Source organism: Erythranthe guttata, chromosome 12 (genome assembly GCF_056151865.1).
Source record: "Erythranthe guttata isolate IM_541 chromosome 12, IM_541, whole genome shotgun sequence".
Lineage (NCBI taxonomy): Eukaryota > Viridiplantae > Streptophyta > Magnoliopsida > Lamiales > Phrymaceae > Erythranthe > Erythranthe guttata.
Window position 1 is genome coordinate 17,599,903 of NC_142544.1, and position 22,023 is coordinate 17,621,925.

At 34.4% G+C, this 22,023-nt stretch overlaps 2 protein-coding genes and 1 long non-coding RNA gene across 3 annotated transcripts; 2 read left to right on the forward strand and 1 right to left on the reverse strand.

Moving 5' to 3' along the window:
• Positions 1 to 4,960: 4,960 nt before the first annotated feature.
• Positions 4,961 to 6,533, forward strand: LOC105966570 (protein JINGUBANG). The gene has a single exon (XM_012991137.2). It carries the CDS (start codon positions 5,027 to 5,029, stop codon positions 6,344 to 6,346), a length of 1,320 nt encoding a protein of 439 aa, XP_012846591.2. The 5' UTR covers positions 4,961 to 5,026; the 3' UTR covers positions 6,347 to 6,533.
• Positions 6,534 to 12,149: 5,616 nt separating this feature from the next.
• LOC148766639 (uncharacterized) lies at positions 12,150 to 14,339 on the reverse strand. The gene is made up of 6 exons (XR_016034838.1): positions 14,059 to 14,339; positions 13,557 to 13,603; positions 13,252 to 13,365; positions 13,091 to 13,157; positions 12,598 to 12,743; positions 12,150 to 12,393 (listed from the first exon to the last, which is right to left on the reverse strand). It is a non-coding gene; the product is annotated as an uncharacterized LOC148766639 (long non-coding RNA).
• A 2,937-nt stretch (positions 14,340 to 17,276) lies between these two features.
• On the forward strand, positions 17,277 to 21,661 carry LOC105966557 (Sterile alpha motif (SAM) domain-containing protein). Its single transcript, XM_012991122.2, has 6 exons — positions 17,277 to 17,831; positions 18,188 to 18,318; positions 18,565 to 19,348; positions 20,255 to 20,335; positions 20,604 to 20,666; positions 21,306 to 21,661. Exons 1-6 carry the CDS (start codon positions 17,778 to 17,780, stop codon positions 21,360 to 21,362), a joined length of 1,170 nt encoding a protein of 389 aa, XP_012846576.2. The 5' UTR covers positions 17,277 to 17,777; the 3' UTR covers positions 21,363 to 21,661.
• Positions 21,662 to 22,023: the final 362 nt, after the last annotated feature.

A 22,023-nucleotide genomic window follows, 5' to 3' on the forward strand; every position in this document is an offset into this window, starting at 1 on the left:
GATTTTGTTCATTAGTTGCAAAATAGAATAAGAAGAAGAAAAGAAAAAGGAAGAAGAAAAATAAACCAATTGATAAGGGGTGCTTTTACTTTTCGAATTATGCTTGATAAGTCCCTTTCAACCTCTCTTGATTATTCTATAACTTTATTTTGTTTTTGAAGTTGAGATTGACCAATTAATATATAAATAAATAAATAAAATTAATAATATAATTAGTAGTTGGTATTTGTCAATGAATTGACAAAAACAAAAGGGCTCGGCCCATAATGTAAGATATGCAACTTGGAGAATGTGAGCCCACCATTATATCTTTACCAAAGACGACAATTTCTTTTGTCAGATTTAAATTAATTTCTTGAAATAAAATATCATGTAGCATATAGTGAGCTAGCTAGTTCATCTACATCATCACTAGTAAACAAATTAATCATTTCATTTCGTACAATTTTAAATGGATTTGTTCGAATTCTCTGTATAATTTCAATAATTAATAATAAATAGTATAAAAATGAATTAATAAACTTAAAAAAAAAAGTGAATTCATAAACTATAATCTCTCTTAAAATGCTTTTATCGAATACGTGAAGACCGTATAAAATGTTCTAAACTGCTTAAAAATACAATTATTATTAACTGGACGGTGCTTATATATTTTCAAAATATAATGTTAATAATCTTTTAATTTCACTTTTACTAATTAAAATAGGGTAAATTACAAAAACCCCCCCTGAGGTATGGTCAAATTACAAAAACACCCCTCTTGTTTGGATAATTACAACCACCCCCTCAACTCCTCAATTTTTTTGGAATCTTCGAGATTATATGAAATATTATCACTTTTGTACCCGTTTTATCCCATTCAAACTCTTCATTATGAAGCAAGATGATCATAATATGTGACTTTTAGCTTGTATATATCAGTTTGTGGTGCATCGCAAACTGTATTTTTACACAAAACGAGTACAAACTAGAGCACATTTCACGGAATCTAGATGATTATGTTGAATTTGGCACCATAAGGGTGGAGGTGTAAGAAAAAAATCATAGTTGAGGGGGGTAGATGTAATTATCCAAACAAGAGGGGTTTTTTTGTAATTTGACCATACCTCAGGGGGGTGTTTGTAATTTACCCATTAAAATAAAATAAAATAAAATAGGATAATGGATCTGGAAAATTGGAATAAAGTGAAGTTGGACCACTTGAACTTTCACGCGCAAACTGTTGTGGAAAGAACTCGGCTTTGTTTTTGCCCGGTTTCTTCGGCCATTATTTTCTTTTATTTGTGAGTTTGGATATTAATTTGAGAAATAAAATTATATTTCTTTTTATTTCAATAGAAATACATAGGGCTGTGCGTTGGTTGGTTTGGTTAAAAACCAGGCATAAAACCAACCCAACCCATCCAACCAACTTTGGTAAATATTGGAAACCGTTATCGACCCAACTTACATGGGTTGGGTGATGGTTGAAAACCAATTTAATGGGTTGGTTGGTGGTTTGGTTGATGGGTCATCCATCTAAATATTTTTTAATTTTTTTTAATATTTTATTACTTGTTACAACGCTATATCTTTTATAAATTAAATGCGACTAGTTCAATAATATTCAAATAAAAGATTCAAAACATTACGGGCATATATATTGCAATTAAACATAAATAGTTCAACAAATAATAATCGTCCAAATATTTAGACTGTATGTCTTAAAATTAAAATAGTTCAAATTAGATAATTAGGTTAGATTTATTGCTTTTAGGATTTTGGTCAATATTAAACAATTTAATAAATGTGATATGAAATAGAAATTTGAAATTAAAAATTTTAAATATTTTAATTAAAATTAATAAATAATAAATTAATGAATAAAGTTGGTTGGCCGATATTAACCGACTAACCAACTTTTTAGCATATTAGAAACCATTATCGACCCAACTATACATGGGTTGGTTGACATTATCGACCCAACTTAAATGGGTCGGTTGATGGTTGATTAACCATCACAAATTATGGGTCGAAAATGGGTTGGTTGATGGTTAAAACCGATCCATGCACAGCCCTAGAAATACAATGGTAAATAGCACTTAATATCGCTGTAGTTTGAACTTTGTGCATATGATCCCATTGAAATTTTAATATAAGCACATAATCCCTTATGGTATTCAACTGGGTAAATAATCATGTTCGTTAAGAATATGAAATATTTGAAAGAACGAGAGGGTTATGTAATTATATTAAAATACAAGGGAATTATGTGCTATAGTGGAACTGCAATGGGATTATGTGCAAAAAGTTCAAACCATAGGAGGTTAAGTGCTATTTACCCAAAATACAAAATGGGTATATATGTCTTTCCAAAAAATACCATTTTATTTCTATATACAACATACATGTTTGTACAATTGTAATCGAGATTTATTTAGTACTAGTGTACATAAAAATATATTATATTGTTAGGTAATAGTAAATGGCATAAGTACATTTATTAAGTCTCATAATTTGGTGGTTAGTTAAGCAACTACTTACTCAAAATAATAAAATAATAATAGCAATAATAAAATAATAGTAATAACAATAATATACCAATGTTGGGTGACAACAAAATGAGTAGTAGGTTCGTGAAACTTTGCAATAAAATATCAGAGCTAAAGTTGAACACAAGTTGTCCGCTAAATTCTAAAAGACTAAATTAAATAATTAATATGCGAAAATTATTTATTTATAAATTATAAATTATAAATGTTTCTCCACTCTATAATGAACAGTAGTTCATATGGACCCATTTATTTACCAATATCTTCTTATACAATATCAATATATCATCATTACTTTTTATTTTTGCCGACGCCTTCTTTTTTTTTTTTCAGCCTTGTTATTTACACTAAACACACAAAAAATATTAAAATTAAAAAAAAAAACATAAACATTATTAAGAATTAGCAATATATGTATGTACAAATATTCAATGTAACTTAGAATCCACATCTTAAATTGGATTCGATTATTGATATGGTGTTAAAATGCTTCTAATTCAATAAAATTAGTAATTATAATTTCAAATCAAATATTTTTTAAAGTGAAATTACCTATACTTAATAGGGTTAATAAGATATAACCCCCTTGTTAGGAAAAATATTAGGACTAACCACCTTACATTATTTTTAATGGGTCAAACCCCCTCACAATTAACAATTACTGAACTACCCCCATAATTTCTAATAGCAATGACCCCCCCCTACTATTTTCCCTAAAACTGCATATGTTAACGTCAATATATTATCTCCCCAATTTTCGCTAGTTAGCTATATTTGTGCCAAGAAAATAGCAAAACAAATCTGCAAAAATACGTCAATATATTATCTCCCCAATTTTCGCTAGTTAGCTATATTTGTACCAAGAAAATAGCAAAACAAATCTGCCAAAAATACAGGTCAACAACAATGGTGAAAAAAGGTAGCAAGAAGAAGACAGATAATTTCTTCAACACCCATTGCTCCCCCCGACATATATTAACCTAATCTATGTACATTTACCACATAATTTCTATTTTTGACATCTTCTCAGCGACTCCAAAAGACAAATCAAAATCTCCTACATCAATGGTATGCAACAGTACACGACGACCATATGCGACGGTTCAAAATTCTTCCATGGTTGATTACTCAAAAATGAAGTTTGTAAACAAGCTTGTTTTTAAGATCTACAGATCTATGGTCGCACTATTTGTTGAGTCATAAATATTTGTTTCCTATGAAATTTGTTTTATCAAGAGTCCACAACAAAGAGGAGATCATTGTTGTCGAAAAACATGAAATATTGTAGTAATCTACACTCAGAGTCAACTATAAAATCGGATAGTTCACTATATTTTTTCCAAAGTCAACTATAAAAAATTAGATAGTCAACTATAAATTTTACGATGTCAACTATAAAAAATTGGTAGTTAACTATATTGTTGCTAGAGGTAACTACAAAAATTAGATAGTCAACTATAATTGTTCCGATGTCAACTATAAAAAAATTGGTAGTCATCTATAATTTTTCCATTAATTCACTATATTATTTTTCAATTTAAGATACTATGGTGTTATAAAATTGAATACTCATGATAAAAATCTCATCTCCGGTGAAAACATGAATTTCATAGAAGTAGAAAATAGATTGATTTCAACGGCAAAAAAATGAAATTTAGAAGAAAAGATAAAGTAATGAGAAGAAATAGAGAAACTAAAGAAAATGAAACAGACGAAGAACAGAGGAAATGATGGAAGAGAAAGGAGAGAGAGAGAGAAGAGAGAGAGAGGAGAGAGGAGAGAGAAGATATTAAATTGTCGAAGAGAGAGGAGAGAGAAGAGAGGAAATTGTGGAAGAGAGAGGAGAGAGAAGAGAGGAAAATGTGGAAGAGAGAGAAGAGAGAGAATAGAGGAGAGAGGAGAGAGAAGAGAGGAAATTGTGGAAGAGAGAGAATAAAAAGAAGAGAGGAGAGAGGAGAGAGAAGAAAAATAATAAAAGAACAACACGTCAAAATGTGACGGTTGAGAAGAGAGGGGGGAGAGAGAGAGGAGGAATGGGGGAAGAAAGGACAAAATTGGAATATTAAACATGTGAGGGGGGTCTCACAATTCATAATGTTAATTTTAGATTTCTTTACAAATAGTAAATATTAAAATGGGCCTGGACTCTATTATTTTGTGTAATGAGGGGGTTATCCCTCATTTTCCCTACTTAATATAATCAGATGTGATTTTAAAATTAATTTGCATGTAAAGTATAATATAATTCCAAAAAGCAAAAAAAAAAAAAAAAAAAATATTGATAACATTATTTTTAATCCTAAAAGTAGATAACTTTAGTTGCAACAATTATTTTAAAATAATAAATTTTAAAATCAGGATATTTTATTTCATGTTTTGCTAAAAGAAAAAAAGAAAAGCAAAAATCAAACTGTTTTAATCAGTTCAACTTCAACAACTATATATTATATTTCAGTATTTCTGAAGCTTCTCACCAAATAAACAAGAAAACCAAAATGGGGCCTTTCCCCTCCGACAAACCCCAACAACTTTCCGACCAATCTCAATCGGAGCTCCGGTCAGATTCATCTCTGAACTCTAGATCTTCTCTTTCTTCACAATCAAGTCTCCGTTCAGTCCCTTCCCTAACACCACCCCTTGAACACTACTTATATCCCCACACCACCACCACCGCCCACGCCGGCGGCGCCTCCGCCCACCACCACTACGTATCCACCATTAAATCCCACTCTTCCTCCGTATTCTCCCTTTCACTCGCCGGCAAACACCTCTACTCCGGCGACTCCGACGGACAAATCCACGTACGGGATGCTCACAGTCACAGTCCATCGCCGCCGTCGTCCCACAATAATAACCACCAGCCAGTGGCAGAGTGCCGCAGCGCAGTCAAATCCATGGCAATCTCCGGCGAGAATCTCCTATTCACGGCGCACCACAACCACGAGATCCGCGTCTGGAAAATCGACAACTCCTCCGCCCCCAACGGCCCCCGGAGACCACCGTACAAGCTGATCAAGACTCTACCCACCATGACCGACCGCTGCCTGGGTCTGTTCTCCTCCGGCGGCCACGTCAGCGTCCGCCGCCACAAGAAATCCACGTGGGTCCGCCACGTGGACGCCGTCTCGGCCCTCGCACTAACGGCGGACGCCACCCTGCTGTACTCCGCCTCGTGGGACCGCACGTTCAAAGTGTGGCGGACGTCGGATTTCAAGTGCCTGGAGTCCGTACAGAACGCGCACGACGACGCGATCAACGCCGTCGCTCTATCCGGCGACGGGTTCGCCTACACGGGCTCCGGCGACAAGAGAATCAGGGTTTGGAAAAAGAACGGCGGCGGCGATAAAAAAAAACACTCGCTCGTCGCCACACTCGAAAAACACAGATCGGCCGTGAACGCGCTGGCACTGAGCGCCGACGGCGCCGTACTGTACTCCGGCGCATGCGACAGATCGATCATAGTGTGGGAGAGGGACGGCGGCGCCGCCCATATGGCGGTGGTGGGGGCGCTGAGGGGACACACGAAGGCTATCCTGTGTTTGGCGGTTGTGTCGGATTTGCTGTGCAGTGGATCGGCTGATAGAACAGTGAGAATATGGAGGAGAGAGAGTGGGAATAGTAATTCTGGGAGTGGTAATAGTTATTCTTGTTTGTCTGTTTTTGAAGGGCACAATAATCCGGTCAAGTGTTTAACGGCATGTTTGGATATTAATTATGTGAAAAGCAGTGATAATTCTGGCACTTCTTATATGGTTTATAGTGGCTGTTTGGATTCTGAGATTAAAATTTGGAATCTTTGGGTTCCTATTACCTAGATATAATTAATTTTTTTTTTGTTTCCCTTTTCTTTTTATTTTTATTTTCGATATAATTAGTGTAAATCGTGTGTATACTATTTTGATTGCCAAAATTTTTCTTTTCTTTTTTTTTTTTTTTGAAGAAGAGATTACCAAAATTTTATATGGAATCGGTTGATTGAATCGGAAAACATGCTTTTCGGGATTTTCGATTTTCGAAACTGAAAACTGGATTACAACTCTGATTCGAAAAGTCTCGAAAACTGAAAATTGATTCTGATTTCGGAGTTCTCGACAATCGGATTACTTCTATATTTTCGTGAAAAAAGATTGGAAATTTCATATCACTAATCATCTCCAACCATTTAATTTACATATACTTCCGATTTCAATTCAAACCGAAAATTCGGTTCCAATTTCCACCCCAAAGTGTAGTACAACTTCGGGTTACGTTGAACGTTCGAATTTTTCATTTATAAAGAATGGATGCCACCTTGATATTTCATATTTAAAAAAAAAAAAAAAAAAAAGATCTTTATAATAAAGAATGGATGCCACATTGACAATCTTGGAGAACAATTTCAAACTGAAAAAATAAGCCCCAGTATAAACTCATACCTAAAAGCCTTCAAAACAAAATCGGTAAAGACCGATAAATTACGAAAATTTCACGAAGAATCATGGGAAACAATACTAGAATATGAATACATAATTTACTCGTTGGTGGTTGAAGGTGCTGGTGCTGCTGTTTGAATTGCATAAGTTTCGGTATAGCCTTGTCGACTTGGGCGACATATCGGAGTTTTCTTGACTTCTGAAATAGTAATTTGATTTAAGTTTTATTGTAGGATTTTGACATATTGAATTATTGTTGTGATGCGGTTGGGTCTTTCCGCTTCGAGGAATCTCGAATCTTTAAGTCCGTTCCATGTTAGGCATGTTCGTCGCGGACCTGCAAAAGGGACCGGGAGAGGTGCTCCCGGCGTTAGCACTCCGACGCCCAAGTTAGAACACCTCAAAGATTCGGAGATAAATATATTCGAGAGAAAATAGTGTGTTAAGATCAAGAATGCCTACCTTGAGGGTGATGAACCATTTATTTATAGAAGAGGATTTTCGGATGTCATTCATTTTATCCAATTCGGTTAATAAAGTCGTTTCATGTCCATGGCACTTTATGAGAGTCTTAGTAGTTAAGTAATGAAAGATATTTTATATGCCTTAGTGTTTAAGTCATGAGGTGGCACCTTCAGCTCGTCATTCATCACTCGACGCTCGGTACTCGGCAACTCGTCACTCGACATGTCTGTTACTTTCTGCTCGGCTCGGCACTCGGTAGTTGGTCACTCGTCATTCGACATGTCTGTTACTTTCTGCTCGGCCCTCGGCACTCGGTAGTTGGTCACTCGTCATTCGACATGTCTGTTACTTTCCGCTCGGCCCTCGGCACTCGGCAACTCGTCGCTCGACACTCGACACTCGGTAGTTGGTCACTCGTCATTCGACGCTCGACACTCGTGAGCTACCTTTGGCTCGCTTAGAGGTCTCCAGCTCGTCGGGGGTCACCTAGTTCGTCCTTACTAACAATGTATTATTATTTTTGGGCCTTACACTGGTGGGCTCAATGTTTTGGGCCATTTATAAAGATCCGATTAAATGGGCAAATAAGCCCAGATCCCATGTGGTTTTATCTTCTTCATGAGTGTGGGCCAACTCTGTTTGGCCTTGCCTTATTGGGTCGTGTAAATATGTCCGGATCATGTTGTTAGAAATTTTGTTGGATATTATTTTATTTTTTATTTTTTTAATTGAAATTTAGTAGTTATTAATTTTACTTTTATCGACGTAAATGTTCTTATTTTGGGAAAATTATGAAATTTTCAAAAAAAAAAAATCGCTAAGATTTGAAATTTTAAAACTTTAAGTGATTTCCGATTTTTTTTTTAAATTCCGAAATTTTCCAGAGCTTTTGGAATTGAAATGAATTTTTAGATCCCGAAATTTTTGGAATTGGAATTCGAATTGATTTTGTACTTCCAAATTGTTTTGGAAATTTTTCAAAAAAGCTAATTCAAAACCCATCCGAATTGATATTTTATATATATTTTTATTAAATTGATCTTTATAAAGAATGTATCCAACATTGACAATCTTGAAGAATAATTTGAAGCTGAAAAAATAAACCCAATATAAACTCATAGCTACAAGCCTTAAAAAAAATTGATAAAGGCAAGTTTAAACTATAATAATATAATAAATAATGCAATAAATCATTATTCTCAAGTTTCAACCAATAAATTACAAAAAATTCACGAAGAATCATGGGAAACAATACTAGAATACGAATAAATAATTTACTCGTACTCGTTGGTGGTTGAAGATGGTGGTGCTGGTACTGCTCTGTTTGAATTTTATAAATTCCGGTAGCCTCGTCGACTCGGGCGACATACCGGAGTTTAATTGAAAGAAGCTTACGATAGCCGTAGCCAAAGCCATAGCCTTTGATACACCTTACCAAGAGGTAGTTAGCCAGATTTGTCATCTGGTGGACTTTCGCAACCTGTTCCTTATGCTGAGTATACATAGCCGCAATTATTCGATCGATTTCCATGTACATGAACATCTTCTCAACGGTTAGCGTCTTTTCATCGCCGTAATTTCCTTTTTCGATCATATATTTCACCGGCTGCGGCGGCTGCGTAGGCATATGCTTCAGTAGGGCTGAAACATTAAAATATTTATCCAATTCTGTTTTCGCTTCGGCTATTGCGTTTTGCAGTTTCTCGATTAGCTCTTTCGCTGCAGACATGTACACTCCGGCGGAGCAACCTATGTTTATTCGTGTGTCCATGTTGAGCTCCATCTTCTTCGATCTTCCTCCTGAACATACATACATCAATCAATCAAAACTCGGATTATTTGAACATGTACAAAAATAAAAATAAAAATAAAAATCAGATCTTTAATTCCATGTTTTCAACCAATTAGCAATTACTATCATTGTTCAATTTTCTCGATTAGCTCTTTCGTTGCAGACATGTACATTGTACACTCCGGCGGAGCAACCTCTGTTTATGGGTGTGTTCATGTCAAGCTCAAGCTCCATCTTCGAGCTTCCTCCTGAACATACATACATCAATCAAAACTCAGGTTATTAAATAAATTGAACATGTACAAAAAAAAAAAAAAAAGCAGATCTTTATTAATTCCATGTTTTCAACCAATTAGTAATTATAAACCCTAATTTCGTTCCTAATTTCTGTCTTAGACCAAAGAAATTCACCACACATACACACCATCGCCGAATAATAACCCTAATATCGGAATTCACATTCAAAACGCCCAAAACAATCACAAGAAAACCCTAAGTCAATAATAAGAGAAAAACCCTATTTAAAACAATAATAAGAGAATATAACCATAAATCAATAATAATAAGAAAATAACGCAAACTCACCTTGTTGAAATTATCTTGAAGTTGAATGTATCTAAAAGTTGAAGAAGAAGAAGAAGAAGAAGAAGAAAAAAGGAAGTTGATTTATGGAGAAGAGAAGAAACGGAGTTGTTATAAATAGGTAGAAACTTGGCGTAAGATTCAGGCGGAGCGGAGTCTCTACTTTAGGAAACCCTAAACACCAAAGCATCTCAATTTTTCCATATATATCTTAAACCCCAGAAGGAATTGAACAAAAAAAAAATATATATATATATATATAATTATATATACTTGAATGACAAGCTAATAATGTATGGGTTGCGATATTGGAATTGCGTCGAACCCGAACTCCAACGGAGAAACCCACTAATATAATTATTACGCAACAAATTACATAATCACGGTTATTTTCTAAACATGAGCATTCTAGTTTTTAGAATATATGCTGGAAGATATATTTTATCGACTCTTACATTACGGAAATTTTCATATGCATACAAACTGTTTGCTGTTATCCTATATACTTAAAGTGGTTTTAAACTCAAAAAAACTTAAACATAATTTGGATATTGTTATGCCATTGACATATATATATATATATATGTAGATTAAAGCATAATATATATACATTGAGATAATTTGCAATAAAAAATATGATAAATGGAGTCTAATTTAGTTACCAACATGAACTATTTATTGTTTTATAGAGTTAATATTTTTGAAGGATTGATCCACTTCAGTCTATTGTCACGGTCCGCTTATTTTTTCTTGGAGTGAAGAATTAAAGTTAATCCTCAAGCAAGTCAAATGGAAGATGTGCAGAAATTTTTGAATGATATTTTAGAAGATCTTCTAGAATCTTTCTTTATATGTAGAGATTCTTAGAAGATTGTAGAAGATCTTCTAGAATCCTTCTTTAAGTTGTATATATTTGGTAGGAAATCGTAGTAATTCTTAGTCGTTAGATTAAGATGATCACCACCGTTCCTTAAAGATGTGGAGTTGTATACATAGGAATAGCCTCAAGTCATTTTTAATAATCCAATAATTAAAAAATCAATCTTCATTAAGAAAAAAACAAGAACTCATTAGTAAAAGGGTTACAATCAAAATTTTATAAATAGAATAGCTTCGAGTTGTGAATCAGAAGGAGATAGAATAGCTTCCATTACTTTTGTATGTTAAGAGTTTAGAGTTTCAATGATTTTCAAAATCTGTTTATTTAACACCTCAAGAAGAGACATCACCACTCAAGAAGAGATATCACCATTAAGCTTGGCCTTATGGTGCAAACAAACCATTACAAGTGCAAACAAACCATGTCTTTGACGTGCCTCTCCTCTAAGCTGGTGGTTTAACTTATGTATGTTGTCAAAGATGGAACTCCTGTGAATTCGGTTGCGACATTCTAAACGGAAAAAAATTAGTGTGATTTCAAGAAAAAAAAAAAAGATTTATGCATAAGAATAAGAAGAAATGAAGTAGAAGAGAAATACAAATTGAGAAATAATTCAAGTTGAGAGATCCGTTGTATTTAAAAAAGAATAAAAATCGTACGAACAATCTTACCACCATGCTGCTCAAAATCTCGGATCATATGTCAATTAAAAAAAGAAAAAAAAAAGGAAATTACATCGAAATCAACTTTAGTTAAACTTAAAATCGAATTACAAGTCAATAATTAATTAATAAAATCTAATTACATCAATATTCACAATAATTATAACAAACAACTTAGAACTCACAGAAGAAAATAAACAACCTTTAAGGTAAATATTCCGCCAATTAGGTTAGGTTTGTGTACTTTGATATAGTAACAATAACTATGATTAATTGGAAAATGATTTATTCCAAAATCTCAATAAGCACTAGGCCAAAACAGAACACCGGCGACGAAAACTTGCGACGTAAACAAGAGCTTTACGACGATTTATTCATGATTGCGACGAAACAAAATCGTCGCAATGGCGGCCCAAAATCGACGCTCTGGGTCTCGTCGCAAAATCTGCGACGAATATTTTTTCCGTCGTACATATTGCGACGAATGATCCAAATCGTCGCAATAATTAGCTTTTCCAAGAAAATTGATTTTCTTTATTATTGCGATGAAATATATTATTTTCGTCGCACGTGGTTGCAACGTTTTAATATTTATGGTTGCAAAGGATTGCAACTTTTATGTCAAAATCGTCGCAATTTTTTTTAATATTATTGCGTCGAAATAATGGATTTCACAAATATAATATTCTCTTTTGCGACGATTCATATATTCGTTGCAACTGCAACTGTTTTTTTTTTTTTTAATAAATTCAATTTTTCATTATTTCTAATGACCAATTAAACATGTCTTATCAATTGCAATAAATCAAAATTAACTATTATATCAAATATCAAAACACATTAAAATTTATGTCTTACATTAAAATTAAATATTAAAGTAGCACACAAACATGAATTAAAAAAATACATAAAAATGAATTAAAGTTTCACAAAAACATGAATCTAAAAACGACATAACCAGGTAAGTACAGTACATGTGAAACATAATCTGCGGGACGTCAAACTAGAGCTATCTCTCCAGGCAACATCGGCCAGGTGCACATTTCAAAGCCTTCTGGCACTTGAAATCCTGTATGATCATGGAAATAAGCAACATCACAGTTAAAGAATTATTTAAAAGAAAAAAAAAATTCAACAATTACACAGAATACTCAGCATCTTTATCTGAACAGATAATACTTTGAAAATTAGGGATATGAACAAAATACAAGTCAACAGCAAAAAACCTACCAAATGTTTTTGTGTATTTATTAGGTATTTAAATGGCACTTACGATGCCTTCCCCTGATATGAATTCCAAAGGCTTTTTGGCCGCTCTTGTATCATAGAAAATCGTATTTTCTTCATTTAGAAGCATCCCCTTGTAGTGAACATGTAACAGGCTTACTCGAAGAGGGCAATCCATTGAAATTCACCTAACTATTTGCAAAGAAAACACATAGAATAAAGTTTAGCAAATTAAGATCCAAATAATTCATTGCAAATCCACCTAATCATTTTATTCTATGAGAAAGTTAAATTTTCACACGTGGATACAAGCCTAGTATGGCAAATACACATCCAAGATCTAACTTGTGAAATTTCAACAAGCACATTTTGCTAATAGATAAATCGATCATGGTAATTAACGAGCTCAATGCCACTGCATGTCATACAATCTGATGTGTCTCCCTTTTCTTTATGATTTTTTTCTATTTACTCCTCTCTAATATTATTAATTACTCCAAACACATTTTAATCGTGATAAATAATATGTTTTAGCTAACCTCCAATTTCTGCCCGCGTAGACTCAACAACTCCATCTAGTGTACGAATTGTACATTGATATATAACCTGCACGAAATTAGCAGACCTTAAGAAAATACCATTCCACATATGTTCATGCTAATAGCAACAAAGGAATTGGCTAAATAAAACAGTGCCAAACCTGATTGTCGTCGCTAGGTGTTTTTTCACCAGCTCCAAGCCTTATCAGAGCTTTCATCAAACTACCAGGTGTAATCTTGTTCCTTCTATATATATCAATATGGATTCACAGAACCTGAAAGAGATTTAAAAAAAATATAACTACGAAATAAATGTAAAAATGGGTCTGCCTTTTGTCATCTTCAGAATCTGAATTTTTCTTATGGGGTTTAAATTCATGCTCTGACTCTTCCACTACAGCCATATTGTCACTCCACTGTTCATAGGAGATTACAGTTTGTAATTAGCAAATTATACATCACTTACTCGAGCTCATTTTTCCTTAAGCAGTAGAACCGAAATGCCGAAGAACCCTAGGCAGTAAACAATAATACACATGTTTAGACGAAAAAAAGTTGATTGTAAATTTACGCTAAACTTACCTTTTAAATTAGAAACTCTGTAAAATCACTGAAGTGGGAACAAACACACAAGGAACAGAAGCCAAGCTGTAAGAGATAATGTCTGTAGTATACTTCCAATATTTTTTTAAAAATATCAGTACATCCACAACAATTATCTCTTATAGGTGAGGTCATCTTCATTCAAATTAATATTAGGATTAGGAAAAGGACGCCCACATTTGTAGATTGCAAATGTTAAAAAAAAATGTATACGATCAAAATAAAGTGAACAAAGAATTCATAATTATTTAAATACAACATCAATCAGCAAATACACAGCACACACAAACATATATGTATATTAATAGATATATAGATATAAAGATGAATCCAACAAAGGGAAAAAAGGGGAGAGAGGCACTCACGAAAAAGGTCGACGGACGGCAGAGGGCAAGTGGCGGAAGGAGAGAGGCGGAGGACGAGCGGCGCGAGTGGCGGCAACGAGCTGCGGCAGCGAGAGACGGACGCCGAGGGGCGGATCGGAGGTGTTATGACGGAGAGACTCCGCCGGATGTGTGCAGCAGGGGAGTGGCTAATTCAAGAGAAAAGAAAAATGTTCTGGAGGAGAAGAGTCGGACAATTTAGGGCTGAAAATTGAAAGACTTTGCGACGTTTTGTTATTATTAGTCGCAATTAAAGGCGTACTTTTTTCAGATTACTCATTGTCAAAGCGGGAAACATTTTTTCACTCAATTTCAGTGCGGCGTTTTTTTTTTCGTCGCAACTGTAATATTTATTTATCTATTTTTTTTTCCCCACCTGCGACGTTTCCATTTTCGACGCAACAGTTTCTTAAATGAAACTTGTAGCGACGTTTAGGTACTAAATCGTTGCATTTGCATCAATATTAAAATAAAAATATTTTCTTTTGCTTGCGACGATTTTATATTTCGAGGCATAAGTGATTAAATGGAAAATAAGTGCGTCGTTTTATGTAAATTCGTCGTAACTTTTTATTCTTTAAAAAAAAATTTAATTTTAATGTGCGACGTTATTGTACTTTAGCCGCAATTCTGCCTGAAAATAATTTTATGAAAAGATTTGCGACGTATATTTGGTTCCGTCGCAATTTTAAAATTTTAAAAATGTTAAATTATTATTGGTTGCGACGTTTTGGTTTTTTATCGTCGCAAGTGAAGTAAGAATTAATTTTATTTATTTGTTGCGACTTTATATAATTTTAAGTCGCACGATTGCGACGAATGTGGTGAATCGTCGCAAATGTTTTTACTTTATTAGACCTCTTAATTTATTGCGACGTTTTTGGTAAATAAAGTCGCAAATATGCGACGAAACTAAAAACGTCGCAAAAATATTCGTCGCAGTGTTGCATTTTGGCCTAGTGAAGTAATGACCTAAATAAATGAAATAATTGAGAAAAGTGACTTAAAAGCTGATGATATATCACACGTAGTAGTCATTAAATAGGCCCATGTAAGAAGGGCTCAACTAGAATGAGGTGACACCACCACCGTACCAAGCCAATCTTAGACCCACCATAGTTAATTATAGCAATTATACAAATACTTAATATGGACTTTCACCTAATTAATAATTGTTCCTTTTCCAATTAATTCCTTCGCATGTTTCTAATACTACTTAAAATAATAATTTTGTGAATTAGGATTATCTTCACACTAGTTCCAAATTTCACTCATAATTTATGCTTCGTATTTTCATGAATCCCACCCTCAATTATATTATCAACAGTGTAACAATTTAGTCATAGTATTTTATGGTTTATGAACCCGGTAATTAAGTAATTAACCTGAAAGATATGGTCTATGAAATGCCATATACCCGGTGATTTTGCAGTATCGATCTAAACAAACAATCATACACTAAGTACCATCGCATATACACGTGTGTGTGCGCTCTCGTTATTATGTGTAGATTAATATTGTAGAATCATCTGTTGTATTTCACCGGGTGTAACTCACAATTCACGCGACCTACTATACATATATTCTCTCCTATGTAAGTTGCAAATTCTGCAGCAGCAGCTAATATACATATTATTTATAAAAATGTCTTCATCAAAAGACACGGTTTCATCATTAGTCCCTCAGTTTCATCATTATCACCACATGACCCTCCTTTTCCATCTTTCGGATGAACCACCTCCTTCTTCCTCCTGCTCAAAACAAACCAAGAAGAAGAAAGAAGAGATCAGAGACAGAAGAAAAACCAATTAGGTTTGAAACCCTAGTTTTTATTCCGGATGATGTCATCTTCTTCTTCTTCTTCTTATATTTTTTTTTATCTCTCTGGGGAATCGAAGCGTAACGGTCCGACGATGTTTAATTGCATCAAAAGCAAAATCCATTAATTCAACGATTTATTGAAGTTCAATATATACGCGTTTTCATATTTCCTTCATCGTACGTGTGTGTGTGCGTGCGCGCGTGTGAGTTTTCTTAAGTAGCTAGTTATAAGTGCAGAGATTTCAGGTTTGGCTCTCTCTCTCTCTCTCTCTCTCTCTCTCTCTACTATATACTGTTGATGTAATAAAGTTTATGTGGATTGATATGAGCTAAGTGTGGATGCATGCTTTGTGTATAAATTAATTACATTGATCACTCGTTCGAATCTGGCTTAATTATTAATTAACGTTACATTTTTCTAATGGCAAATCGTGTAAATATGAACAATGCTCTCTTCAAATCCATTCAATCCAACTATTGATGAAGCCTTAGTAATTATTATTTCATTTACACGTTTCAGGCAAATTATACACGTTTCAAGGAAACAAAAAATAGGACCGTCTGATCTGGCATTATATTGTGATGATAAATATTCATCATTAAAAAATAAAAAAAGATTCTCTCAATAATTATTGCCCGTTTTAAAATGTAATGTATCGCTAAGAGATCAATTAATTAGTTTGTCGATTAATTAATAATAATATATATAAATATGTTTCAATTTGTCGTGTCTTTGCCTATTTAATTTAGTGGGTCACCATGCATTATGCATTTTCATAGTGTAAATTTCTGCCAGGAAATGATTGTGCTTGCTGCTGCAGATGTGATGATTGAATTGATTAAACACATTTGTAATTAATTACCACTAATTAATCCCCAGCTCACATAACTAATCTGATAATTAAGACTTACAATTTGGATATTGTTATGACATGGTTGTCCTTTTATTACCATTGAACCATTAGGAGGAGGGTAGATTCAGGTGCGGTGGGCCCACACAAACACCAAAGACCCATTTTCTTTTTCTTTTTATTAATATTCAGAAATTTCGAATTGTTTCGTCCACTTAGAGCACGAAACTCAAAAAAATTAAGAACATTTCGTGCTTCAGAGTACGAAAACCAATTTTTTTTAATGTTTCCTACTCTAGAACACGAAACCCTCATTTGTTTTGGTTTTTTAATCACTGCAATCTTTATTTAGTTGTTGTAATTGTTCACAGGTTTCGTGTACGATAGATATACTTAAATTTTCGCAAATAGATAAACTAAATCAAACAACTTATCTTTACCTCATAATCGTATCTGAATCGGCCATTACAATTATTTTTTACCTCATAATTGTAAACTAAAAAGATTAAACTTTCGATTTTTTAGGAAGATTTTGAAATAATGAACAAAATCTCAATAAATATGATTAATTTGGGAAATTATTTATGAAGAAATCTCAATAAGTAATGTAATGCCTAAGTCAAATTAAAATAATCGAGACAATTTACTTAAAAGCCCATGAAATATCACACCTACTCATTAATTAGCCCACGTAAGAAGGCTCAAAACCAGGATTATTTTGCATCATCATTTGGCCCATAACTGTTTTTTTTACCTCTGAATGAAAAGCTCACACGCGCCACATCTCTCACGCGCTACGCGCATCCTTACATTTCCAGTTGCCAGCGAAGCAAAATTTCCCCTTTTTTCTCTCTCGGGCACACGAACGAACAGACGCGGCGAAACCCTCTTCTGAAGCCTAGTTTCTAATTGAAGAGCAAAATTCGATTAGGGTTTCTGTATTTTTTCATGTTTGGGTGAAGGTTTTATTCATCTCGCATTATATTTCGTCTTTCTATTTGAATAATCTGAGATATTTCGGAAGATTAAATGTCAGAGACTTCGAGGTCTCGAGTTACCATTACCCTCGGACGCACTGGGCAGGTAATTTTGTTATTAAAAAGCTTTTAATTTCATATTTCTGCTAATTTTTTTTTGGATTTTTGAAATTTATTGGTCGAGTAATGGATTGGGTTGTGAATACGTTGTCGTTTTGAAGCATCTTACTGTTTGGTATATATATTGATTGTGTATTTTTGGTTTAATAGCGTCAAAATTTTGTATAAATATGGTGAATTGTGATGCTATTGTTTTTTGAATTTATGCTATTGGCTGTATAGTTATACTTGTATATTTGTGCAAAAAGGTGGGAGGTGGGGTGGGGGTTTGAATTTTAGAGGAAGTTCACTGTCTGTGTGATTTTCGGGTGCGTTTTTTTTAAATTGATTATTGTTTTATAGGTGGTGAAAAGGGGTGGGAGTACGTTGGAAACCTCTTTTACCGATTCGCATGCAGTTGCAGGAAGTAAAAGGTCGATACGGGAAAGGCTTGGCAATAATGTTGATTCTTCTGCCCAATTTAATAACAAGAGGTTTGTTTCTTTGTTCGCTTAATAATGTATGATTTTGAGTCTGTGGGATCTGGTAATATTCATTTTTAGGTACCTATGTAAAACGGTGCTTAAGCTGCTCTGACTTATCTACAAACCGGAAATGTGTTGCTTGTTAGCAAAAAACACGACGAAATGGATTACATGTGAAATTGAGAAAGGGATTTATATTGGTGAATTGGTGATGTATTTGTTGGCCAACTAAATTTTTATAATTATGTTTTGCAGACATCGCAGCGATGGTAGAGCGCCCGATGCTTATGATGGTCTTAGTAAAGACGATCTCCGGTACAAAATCATGCAAAAGAATATACATAAGCAAGGTCAAAACAGCCAGCAGAGTGGAGGGGATCTTCGCAACTTCCTATCAAGGCCTGCTCAATCTACTACAAACACCATAGCTACACGAGACAGAATACCCGAGCCGAAGGATACTAGACTGCGTTATTTGGAATCGATGGATGGCAAACAGCACTTTACAGAGGCAAGAGATGGTAGACATTTACCGCCGCCTGTTACTAGATATTCTAGCCAGCACATCCCTGAATTGAGGTCCGAGCACGCACCAGATCCTAGGAGACAGCACATTATGGAAGGTAGGGAAAGTGTGCGAAGCATTCTCGAGGAAAAAGATGTTAGGCATCATCTTATGCAGGAGCAGAGAGCTCCAAATCCTGTTACGAGAATGGAGTCGGGGATTAATTCTCATTCTCATTCTCCATGGACGTTGGATCGTTTGAGGCGAAGATCACCAGATGAAACTTTGCCAACTTCTAGAGGTGTTGTTGCACCAAAGAGAGACGAAGTAGTGCAGAGAAGTTTTGCAGTTAGGGGATATGATGATGCTAGGACAAGCACGTATATGAGTAAAGACCCTGTTGAAATGTCGAGGCCCATGGCTTCATCACACTTGGTTAAAATGGTTCCATCTGTTGGGCAAATGAAAGCGGTGGCACCAGTAGCCTCTTCACCTCCTCTGCCTGGGAGCCTCGTACAAAGAAGTGCATATGTGGTTAGTCTACTGTAGTTTGTTAGCATTTTTTGTTGTGAAATTTACTTATTTGTTGCTTTATAGTTTATTTATATGAATTTCCTTTGGATTGCACATCGTAAGTTTAGAACGGCTAGCTTGCTTATACTTAGTAACGTAGAATGTACAAGAGATAGATTGATGATGAAGATTGGAGTGTTCTCTCATTAAACCGTCAAAATTTTCTCTGATTTTCTTTTTATAAGATGTAACGGACCTTTTTGACTCTGAAATTAAAAGATTGTTGTCACTATCTATAATCATCTTATAAGCTCTTGGAACTCATCTATCCAGAAGTAGGAACTTGTCTCGAAAATAAGATTTCACATGTAATGAGTTACTAAATCTGACTTAGTGCGATTTGTGAAACATTTGAATCTTGCTTCATTATTGAAAATGTAAATCTTTTAAATGAACCGCCCTTCAACCTATTTAGTATTGTGCTTTTTTCGATCAGAACTTGTATAATCTATGAGAGGTTCATAGTCTTTTGAACGTTATGAAGACGATCACTCTACTTCCTTGTTCAGTAATGTGATTTTTTGGGCACCTAATAATAGTTTGCGACTTCTAAACGAGCCTCTGAAAATGTATTATCAAATTTGTGATATTTTTTTGTCCTCGGTTGGCAGTAGCTACGATGACTGTTTCTGCCGGCAATCTAGTTTGTGGCATTTTCTGCGTTCAACAGCATTGATAAAGTCCTATTGTTATTCTTTAATATCTCAGTGTTCAAGATTCTTTTTGCTACTGCCAGTATATTTACTGTCGATGTGAAACTATGGAACTCATGCAATTTCTAGTGATGACCAAGAAAATGTTTATGAATTCGGTGGTTAAATTCAAAGGTTTGCATTTTGATTAGCTCACGGGATATTATGCTTGCAGGTCAGTGATCAAGTTACTGTTGACAGCTTTTTGCGTTCGTTGGGTCTTGAAAAATTTGCTGTTCTCTTTAAGGCTGAGGAAGTAAGTAACGTTTGGTGATTGTCTTACTGCTCTTCACTTTTAGTGCTGCAAAAGGATATCAGCCGGTCTTGTTAAAAATTGAGTTTTAACTGAAATGGTTCATGTGAACTGTTGAGTATGTAATGCACTTATTCAGTTGTTCTCGTTAATTTGGTGCATCGTTTAAACTTCTTGGGCTTTTTTACTATAGATGTGCGAAACATTTTCTTCAGCAAATCAGCTATGTGTGATTTTTTTCAATCAATCGACTAAATAAGATATGTTGCAGGTGGACATGTATTCTTTGAAGCGTATGAATGAGAGAGATCTTAAAGAGTTGGGAATACCTATGGTAATACCTCTAATGAAACTCCTATTTTATTTCATATCTTATTTATTGCTAATTTCCTTGTTTGTATTGAAATAAATTTAATTGCGTAATCCTGAATATTTCGACAAACCTTCACTGGAGAAATGGCTGGTTTCTCAGAAATTGAATTTTTTCGAGTTGCTCTTCTCAAAGCTGAGCTTGTTCTCTCTTTAAGCTGCCAGAAATTTCTCGATGATTTTTTTTTGTTAAGATGTAACGGACCTTTTTGACTATGTAATTAGAAGATTGCTATCACTATCTAGAATCATCTTATAAGCTATTGGAACTCATCTATCCAGACGTAAAATCTTATCTCGAAAATAAGATTTAACATGTAATGAGTTCCTAGGATGTTTGGTAATAAAAATCGGGCACACGCCAGCTAGACAAATCTGGTCCGACTATTTATTCCAACAGTATGCTAGACGTGATGCATTTTTCTACAGTCTCTAGATTATATCCATCGTCATCTGTATCGAGGTGAAATTGGACATTATTGTTTGATTTGTGCCATCACTATAAGATGTCTTTCATTGATCTAACTGTAACTATATCTATATTTGATTATTTTGTCATCCGATTTTTCGAGCATTCACTTATAGAAGGCTTCATTAATTGCAGGGACCAAGGAAGAAAATCCTACTTGCTTTGCAACCTCGTCTGAAACAGCAAGCGTGATAATTGTTATACCTGATTCATGTGAGATGTACACTTTTTGTATTGTTGGAGTTAAGCAAATTAGTTACCTTTCCAAGATGCTCCTTTTGTCGAGCAATTCGTCTACATGGAGACACGCATTTTTTTTTTGTGTAACGGATTTCTTTTTTGTTGTTGAATTTGTTTGGTCGTATCTTCGTGTAGACTCTGTATGTGGGCAAATTCGGTTAGCACCTAACACTAAGAAACAAGTGAAATGTGATGTAGCATTGTATGAGATTTCGATTATTTTTTGCCGTGTAAGGTGATCGATTTGAAAATTCAAATTCCGTTACAAATCGGGAAGTATCTGCAGACAAAATTCGAATTCTAGACTTTTGACCCTAACATTAAAGTTTATTTACCTCTGATGTAACATATTATCATTACAAGTATTTTTCTTGATAACAAGAGTATGGAGTTGACTTTTTATATTAATCTTATCTGTAATAAGAATCATCAATTATTCTCTTAGATGTGTACAAATGGACAAATGACATGATATTGTGATTAAAGGTTCTGAGATAATGGGGCTTATCTCATATATTTAATTAATATTTGAAAAGAGTAGTTGATTGACTCCACAATTAAGTCAAATTAGAAACACTATAATCTCAATCATGCAAATTAAACCATTTTCTCT